The sequence below is a fragment of the Antedon mediterranea genome, chromosome 9, assembly GCF_964355755.1.
Source record: "Antedon mediterranea chromosome 9, ecAntMedi1.1, whole genome shotgun sequence".
Taxonomy (NCBI): domain Eukaryota; kingdom Metazoa; phylum Echinodermata; class Crinoidea; order Comatulida; family Antedonidae; genus Antedon; species Antedon mediterranea.
Window position 1 is genome coordinate 16,887,189 of NC_092678.1, and position 9,736 is coordinate 16,896,924.

Sequence of the window (9,736 nt, forward strand, 5' to 3'; positions counted from 1 at the left end):
AACCAGAATCTCAACATGTTTGCGACTCTACATAGTTTACCTGTTACCTAGTTTTTCTACTTATAGGCTTACATCGCGGTTTACGATTGAAACTGTTTAATGCTACGTGATGAAATATAAACAAAAACTTAGGCTATGCAACGAATATGTTTACAGTTCGTTCGCCGTGAAATACGTTCTACTCGGCGGTGAGAAAAGTCGGAGTAAAGTTTCTGCTTGGGTTTGTAGTCTCGACAACAATTGGCAGAAATGAGCATTGTATATGGGCCCAAAGTATCGTTTGATTGATTTGTATTTGTTTACCATGCACTTATATTTAGGCATGCTACTAGTACTATTTGCATCCATTTTTTAGCCATTGTCGTTTCGCTCCTATCCGATCGTCGTGTTATCGCCGTGACGGGCTCGTTTAGTGGGAAAGAAGTTGTTAAAACAAAACATATTCGTAACATAAACACCTACTGTACTGAATCGTTAAACGGGAGCCTAGAGTAAATGCCGAAGATCTTTTTATAAAGTAAAGTACTACTGTAGTTATAACATTGACATTTAGTTTATAAAGTTTTTAAGGATAGGCCTATTATATTAGCATTATTCTATATTACTGTTGGAAGTTATTTCACGATCTAGGTAAGTGCAATTCATCGACACTTACAATTGGTCCCGCGTACGCTAAACTCCCTTTCTGTCGCATGTAAAACGCCAGCCAATCACGGTTCAACCGCTTTACATAGGGATTGGGTTCAGAAAAAGAGGAGTGGCCACTACCGTGGTGGATGTACTGTAGGCCTATATAAAGTTCAGCAATTGATAGTATGTACGCATTGCTCATGTCATTTGCCTCACAAACAGACTTGAAAACACAAGTAGTTAAACCTTGCCGTTTGGTCTACACAAGATGTCGAAAATGTCTGAAACATTTCTTTTTACATCAGAATCAGTAGGAGAAGGCCATCCAGGTAAGTGTACTTCGTTGGTTTAAGCAAAAAGATTCAATATTTTGAAAAATTGTGCACGCATTACAATTTCATAATTTGGTTCCCACTGTAACGCAAAGCAGGACATAGACCAACCAAAAGCGATGGATTATTCGAACTGTCGCTTGTGATTGGTAAATTCGTTTGTGTCCTTAGGTTTCTGAAATAATTTACCTTACCATATTTGGCACAGTCAGTCGGAATGTTTACAAACATTACCTTCTAATTTGCATTTTTTTCGTTAATTTTGTTTAAAAATAGTATTATAACATTAGCATTGTACTATTGTAAATTATATACTTTTTCATTGATTTCATTAACCAGATCGAATTCTAATGCGAAATTATAGCTCTAACTACAAAAAAAAAAAAATACCACATTATCATATCAGCTGTGAAATTAGTTAGGGAATTTCCAGAAAGTTTTTGGCTGTTCCAAGTGACTTTCTTATTCCCTTCCATTGAGTCACGTTTTAGATTGTGCTTCATTCGGCCAATCGGAGTCTTGTATTTTGCATATCATATTTCAATAGATGGCGGGCTATATCCATTGTTCCTCTCCATTTACTTTTAACACGATCCAACCCTAACATAAACCATGGAGAGAAATAAAACCACCCACTCAAATTTTCGGGCAAATTAGATGCGGAATTTCCTTCAAAAATAAAACGAAAATCCAATAATGTCCTTTTTGTTTTGCTGTTCAGAGCGACTTTCTTACTTCCTAAAGTTAAATCACATTAATTTGAGATTGCAATTACGTCATCAAGCTATTTAAAACTAGCAATAGATGGCAGGCTACATTCAAGCACTCAATTTCGCGAAGATTTTCCAACCAGACTATAATATTAAATGAATAGTAGTGAACCCACAGAACTATCCTTCGTTAAAACTTTTTACAATTATTTTTTGAGGTGGACAAAATATCTTTTTAATTTACACACAATTATGTATCTTTTCCAACGTTCGTCTACGTCATAGGTAGCCATAAGCTAGTTTAAGCTAGGCTAGAATAGAAAGGCAGAATAATGACAAGGTATTTTATAGGTGTTCCTATGAATGAAATTTAGATACTTTTTTGGACTGAATTAGTCCAAAATTGCTCTCCTTATTTTGAATGTTGTTTATTCTAAATCCAAGCAAAAGAAAAAATAGAATAGGTGGCGTTTTTTTATTTCCAACGTGGCCTGTTTTTTTTTTTCGTACAAAAAAGATGAAAAGTAGCCCTACTATCACATTATTGTTTTAGTACACCGTTTTAATATTTGAATACATTAAAAGCTCAAGGCCTAGATATAGATTCGAGAATAATTTTACACACGAAAAAAGCAAGCAAGCAAGCGTACGATTTTTAAAGACTTGCACGTGTGCCGTTAATTCACATTCCACAATTTTCAGAAGAACAAAAATCAGGTGAAACAAAATATGTTTCTACGATATTTTCGTGTCGGTTGCGGCTTTGCCACAGAACCATACTATTTATTTCTATTTTTAGATATACACTTCCGGTTTAGCCTGGTAATCTAGTAATTACTAAACTTACTTGACTATCACACCTACCAGCTCAAAAGTCAAATTATCGATAAGTTGAATGCACAACTGAGTAGGCCTTTCATCTTAACTTTTTCATGTGAAATAAATAAACAATTTTATGTTTTTCTGGATCAACAATGCTCTTACAAAAACCAGATTTCAGAAGCTGAAGATGTTTGGGACCACGTTATTGTCTCTATAGGAGTTAAAATAAATACATTTAACTTTTTCTGCGTGCTTTAAACTGTAAATCGGTAAATATCTCTGATACAGAGGAAATTTGAAAAAGCATAGCCAAACAAATGAGGGCGCAATTAAAATGTAAATAATAATAATATTATTATATGTAGAAAATACAGTATTTAACAAAATCAGCAATAACAATGGATATGTCAGGACGACACTTTCTTTAACCTTAGTTAACATTATAAGGCCTAGCAGAGATCCTCAATATTCATAAATGTTTAATTTTGTTGTAAAACAAAAATCGAGAAAAAAGCAATTGTTAAACGTTTAAAATTGCCTGAAATGTACACTAATTCCATCGAAAATAAATGTTTTGAAAATTGTAAGTGCGCGTACGCATGCATTATAAGCGCTACACACGTAATTGTATTGCCATATGATGAAATATAACCTAACATTTATAAGTACTAAAATTGACTTAGCTAGTAGAGATAAAATTGATCTCAAGATAATTGACGGACAAAATAATTTGAAAGAAGATTCTGACAAAATCAATAAGTTTATATCCATGATAATGCATATAACCTGATACATCTACCCTTGATGCAAAATAGCGAGAACCATTCGCGTTTATTGGGATAGTTGATGGAAGGTGTCTTCTCTTTCTAGATAAACTATGTGATCAAGTAAGTGATGCTGTGCTGGATGCACATCTTGCTCAGGATCCAAACGCTAAGGTAGCATGTGGTAAGTGTAGACATACCGTACCTTGTAAAGCCTAACTAGTAAAGATTATATGAATGATGTCATTTTCAAAGGGGGCTTATAGGCATAGCCTAGTCTCGATTCCGGATCCAGAAGATGCTGATCTTCGGAAACAAGTAAACAAATAAGTAAGTGAAATACCCGATGTAGAGTAGTTTGAATATTGGCACACAATTACCAATAAAAACTTTATACTCGGAGTTCACCTTTAAATTACAATTGTCTGGAGATACTATGTCTGCTAATGTATGGCCATCAAAAATATTGGTTTGGGCTAGCCAACTTGGGCTAGAGAAATATCAAACCATGGGAAGTTCTTAGTTTGCATTGAATTAGGCCTACAAAGCTTACAGCATGTTTTTTTTATGGTTTAAGAGTCGTGCACGAAGACGGGAATGATTCTTGTTGCTGGTGAGATTTCATCAAATGCAAACGTCGACTATCAGAGAGTCATCAGGAATACCATCGAGAGGATTGGCTATAATCATTCTGAAACAGGTATTACACGCTGTTAAATACGATTTACATATTAATATTTGTATAAAGGTATGGCGTATTTAATCAAGCGGCAAGGCAAAAATCATAATTAATGCATGAGCCTAATTATTTTTTTGTTAAAGAATTACAAGATATTCGACCTATTTTCTAATAACTGAACGTAACCCTCTGAATAATCTCTCTCAACTACTGTATTAAAACAACATTGGAAATCGGAAAGTTGCATGGGTTTTGAACCGAGATAAAATAATTTTTAAAAGACAATTTTTAAAATAGCGCCATTTATAACAACATTTGAGGTTAAGATACGTTTTCATGTGAGATAAGACATTTAAAATATTCTATTGTTTTGTTAAGGTTTTGACTGCAATACTTGCAATGTACTTGTCGCATTGGAAGAACAAGCCTCCGAGATTGCCGCTGCTGTCCACGTCAACAAGAAGGAGGAAGAAATAGGTGCAGGTGATCAGGTAGGCCTAGGTGATTTTCTCACCCCATCCACCTACCTTTATTGGTCTATCTCTCTCTCTCTCTCTCTGTTTTTTTTAGAGAGAGACTTAAACTGGATTATTATTATTCTATAATAATCAACGATATACTTTTAATTTTTGATATCTATGATTTTAACCACTCGAATGTAGGCCTACAAATTAAAAGTAAAAATTGTACTAATAGTGTTTGAAGGATACTGTTTGAGGTAATTATGAGAATGAGATCGTTGATCATATTTATCAGATTATTATTAACTATTTTATATAATAGGGCCTTATGTTTGGTTATGCCACCAATGAAACTGAAGAACTAATGCCATTGACAGTAGTTCTGGCCCATGGTCTTACAAAGAAGTTAGCTGAAGAAAGGAGAAAAGAGAATGGTAAAATGTCGTACCTCAGACCAGATTGCAAAAGCCAGGTATTTGTTTATGTTTTTATTTTATTCAATCGAAACCAACAGCGATAATTACCGCCACTAACAGGTTTGATACAAACAAAGCCAAGACTGTCTAAGTCCTAACAATGACCAAAGAACATATAGGCCTATATATATATTTACCGTTAATCTTCTAATTGTAACCCTGGGTTATTATTCTTTGATTGTTTGTAGGGTGGGTTACTTTTAGAAGGTTTTTACTATTAGAGTAGTAGGTTACTAATACTAATCTTAAATTAGGCACCTGAAAATAGTAACCCACCCCAACTATTCCGGTCAGCAACTCATAGCAAAAAATTAAAACAGTACCGTACGATCGAAAAAACTAATTTGTTTGAACTCTAACTTTATTTTATAAACTCAAAAACACTCAATCCTCCCCCACTCCCGAGACGTGACCAACATGCATTATCTCCTTATTTTCAAAATACGGATGTCATAAACGACAATGGAGTCTTCATAATGTCATTTTGTCAATAGCTTTTGTGACTCCCATGGGGGTGGTGGGTTGTTATTATTATAGATTGACTTATAAGGTGGATTACTATTAAAAGGAGGGTTACTATTAGAGTGTGGGTTACTATTATAAGATTTACGGTAGCACAAAAATCTCCTGTTCGTCAAATCCGCGTGTAACATTTCAAAAGGCATTGTCTCCAAAGGACGTTTCAGCCCAGTAACGGAAGTGCAAGTTTTGTATTCGCGTACCAGAGATCTCTATTAATGGTTTGGTGGACAGGCTCTCTATCAGAATGGCGCCGCTCGGTGTGACCTTTGACCCTGTACTTGCCATACACGTATTTTCAATGCAAAATTGACAAACTGGAGATTTTTTGTGTTATGTTCTTTTTAGTATCACAAACTAATTACCTATAATCAAGTACTTTTTAAGTCTATGATTGACTATTTTCTAAGTACATCTTTTTGTTGTAGGTCACTGTAGAGCACAAAATAGTTGATGGATGTTGCGTTCCACTGCGTGTTCACACTGTTGTCATCTCTACTCAACATAGTCCTGATGTAACTCAAGATCAAATAAAGAGAGACTTGGAGGAGATTGTAATTCCTGCTGTTATTCCAGCCAAGTACCGTGATAAGAAAATGATTTTCCACTCCAATCCCTCTGGAAGTTTTGTTATCGGTGGTCCAAAGGTAACATATTCCTTGCCATTCGTAGTGGTAGTAGTTGTTTCATACTGGTACTGGTTCAAATAACCGTCTCACAGAGACATCTGGTAGCCATTGACTTGAAGTTGGCATTTGGATGTGTTACTTTTAAATGTAGGCCTACAGTATGAGAGTGACTACTACCAAATTACACAATCACAAAACAACTTATAAAACAGTTCATATATACAGTTAAAACATTGCTGGGAATTATAAATTTCTGTTGAAGCAGGCTCTAATGAAGTTGCATCTAGTAAGTTGACATTACATTAAAAAATATGATGTTCCGGAAAAAAAACCTTTTTTCTACTAGATTGGTTGATGAGTGATTAAGAAGAAAATATAATCCTCCCTATTAGGACACCTTTTCTGTAAAACGAACAAGAGGAAATGTTATGCCCAACCATTATTAAAGGGAATTTTTCTGGGCTTTTAAGGTGTTACGCTAAAGGAATTTCATAAATGACAGATTTATAGTTACAAAACTGAGCACGATAATGTTAGGCCTGCCATTAAAAAATGGTATGTTGCTTAATTACAGAAGTAACCCTAGATTTATTCAAGTTTTGGGTTAGTAGAGCTTAGAAAACAGGATTTGTTTAAAGGTCGTACATGATTAAATTATTACTTGCAATTACAGGGAGACGCAGGCCTAACTGGACGCAAGATCATAGTAGACACTTACGGTGGATGGGGAGCTCATGGTGGTGGTGCATTCTCAGGCAAAGATGTCACCAAGGTGGATCGTTCTGCAGCATATGCTGCACGATGGGTTGCTAAATCTTTAGTAGCTGGAAAAGTGTGCAAAAGAGCACTTGTGCAGGTAATGAGAAGTTTTTGTGAGATTCACACTCACCTTTTTTAAGCATTCTTCACTATACAACACAAACCATAGTATCACTATTGTAAGCCTACATTTAAATATAGTCTACCTCGACATTTTTACTGTGTCTTTATTTTTCTTTAGTGTTCTTTTTTTTTATTTTACCGATCTTTTTGTTTCCATTTTGAAATTCTCCACTTATAATTTTACAACTTTTAAGAGGGCATTCATACAAAATTAGAACTATATAATACATTTCTGTGAAAAGACAGCATCACATGATGTTAGTCATAATGTGATACTGTACTTCTTAAATATCTTTTTTAGGTCGCGTATGCCATTGGAATTGCTAAACCACTTTCTGTTACTGTATGGGACTATGGTACCTCAGGCAAAAGTCAAGCAGAACTACTCAGGATTGTCAACGATAATTTTGACCTTCGACCTGGTGTGATAATCAGGTAAGTTAAGTAGTCTCAACAAGCGCGCAGCAGTCGTACATTTCAGTCGTGTGTTTCGGAAAAAGTTGTGAATGATAATATCGGACTAGCATGTGATAGATAATGGGTTCGAGTCTACAATATTTATTGCATCCTTATGCAAGATGTTTTAACTCTCATTGCCTCGTCCTTTGGATGGGACGTATAGCAGTTTGTCTTGTGTAGGCCTTCATATAGTACACGTTAAAGAACTTGAACACTATTCGAAGAGTTTAGAGGATAGTCTCCCGGTGTGCTGATCTGGTAGGCGTTGCACCGTTGACTGCCGTTGGTCCATCGACGGCTTAATCGGAATTTCACCAGTTTCCAGTTAAACTTGATCTGGACCAGAATAAATACATTTACCTTTAATTAAAACCGACAATCATATTTTTCGAACATGTACACCAGTGACTTCTATATCGACCAATGATTTTATATTTCTATTCTCCCTCCTGATGTTGTATACACTATTATTAATTGCCTCTTTAGGGAGCTGAATCTAAGAAGACCAATCTATGAAAAGACAGCATCATACGGTCATTTCGGAAGATCAGACCCTGATTTTACCTGGGAACAACCAAAGCAACTTATCTGAATTTACAACGAGATATTGGCTTATAGTGACACTTTAGAGTAGTTATTTTTGATTTGATTTATTTCGATACCATTATGTAGAGAAAACAAACACAGATAAGAACAAACACAAACAATACTTGTTTTCTCTATATAATATAGTATATTATTATCTACTCAAAATGTAATCTACATCCTGATCCTGTCATCTCCAACATAAAACAGTAAACGCCTTCTGACAGAGATACAATTATTATTGATACAATGGTAGTCTAACATATAAGATAAAATACAAAAACTTATGCAAAAATTCGTGAACAATTTCTTCCTGAAGTACTGGTAACGTCTTGATGTTCAAGGGATAAATTTTATAAAAAAGCTGAATATAAGAAATGATTGGGCATATTTAACGAGTTACATTGTTATTGTTATTAACAGTTTATATTGAACTATTGAATCTGGTAAGTTATTCCATGAAGTTTTGGCAACACATTGGAATGTAGACATCATTCTACCCTTGGTACTGAAAACTAATTATGCAGCTGGTGGAATAAATTGTTTGTCTGAAAATTTAACATATCATTCGTTCGTGTATTCAGGATTATAAGTATAGATATTAAATGCATTGTAAAAAAATAAAGAAATAAAAAAAATTTGTAGAAGACAAGATTATTGAAATAATTAATTGATATGATACAGGAGCTTTTCCCAAGATTGCTTTGTTTTGAGCAACATTCGAACTTAGAGAAAATCCAGGGAAACAAACAAAAAAAACAACAAAAAAACAAGGCAACAGTCAAACAAGATCATTTAAATCTAAAAATGTTGCTTTCCTAATACGGAAACTTTCATAAATATTCCACTACTTCCTCACTGGACAATTTATTGATTGAGACCTAGGTATTAAAAGTTCAAGAAATCGGAATAATATTAATCGAGCCGTTTACTAGATTCTGGAAATTGTTTTTTTTTTTTAATTTGTTGTTTTTAGAAGTAACTGTTAGTTTAGTTTTACATAATTAAGGTACCTCTTGCTGAAGTGTAATTTACTTTGTTTAGATCTAAACAAGTGCCAACTAATTGTTAATGGCATCGTTGATAGTCTATTCTGAAAGGTCAGTCAAAAGTGACCATCGTCTCACTTTTGTTCTATCTTTAGATACGTTTATAGAAGCAGCTTTATTATAGCTTCTTAATAATATTATTATAATATTCTAGAATAGTTTTTAACTTTGCAAACATGTTGGATACGGTACGTGTGGCTTTTTGATTGTTTAAACCATTATATATTGGAATTAATTTGATTTAGGTTGAAAGTTTGTGCAATGATGTTTATTAATAATGCAGTTGAGTCCTCTTTTAGGATACCTTTGGGAAACGTAGGCCCACTGAGTATCCATCCCTATCCTGTGAAATGAATAAGGGATACTATAACACTAACAACGCTTTCTCATCGGTGGCGAGGGGATTCAGGATCCTGCCATTCAGGATTCAACTGCATACTAATTTAATAAGAGACATGTTTTACTAGATTATTGTTAGTATTGTATACTATCAAACTCTATGTGACAACAAAATGTGATGTGCCCATATATGGACATGATGATGTCATTCACTACCATCTTTGGGCATACCACTACCATATATTTGGACACATCACACTATTTGTGTTGTCACATAAAGTTTGATAGTGTAGACAAGGCTTAATATTTATTGGAAAAAGTTGTCGTTTACGAGTTTTGTGAATTGAATATTACATTTTAAACTGGGCTTATATCTTCGATTAATTGTTTTTTAGTTGAA

At 34.3% G+C, this 9,736-nt stretch overlaps 1 protein-coding gene across 1 annotated transcript; it reads left to right on the forward strand.

Moving 5' to 3' along the window:
- Positions 1–812: 812 nt before the first annotated feature.
- LOC140058482 (probable S-adenosylmethionine synthase 3) lies at positions 813–9,736 on the forward strand. Its single transcript, XM_072104107.1, has 9 exons — positions 813–959; positions 3,365–3,442; positions 3,836–3,958; positions 4,316–4,428; positions 4,721–4,870; positions 5,822–6,040; positions 6,696–6,878; positions 7,206–7,339; positions 7,850–9,736. Exons 1-9 carry the CDS (start codon positions 899–901, stop codon positions 7,953–7,955), a joined length of 1,167 nt encoding a protein of 388 aa, XP_071960208.1. The 5' UTR covers positions 813–898; the 3' UTR covers positions 7,956–9,736.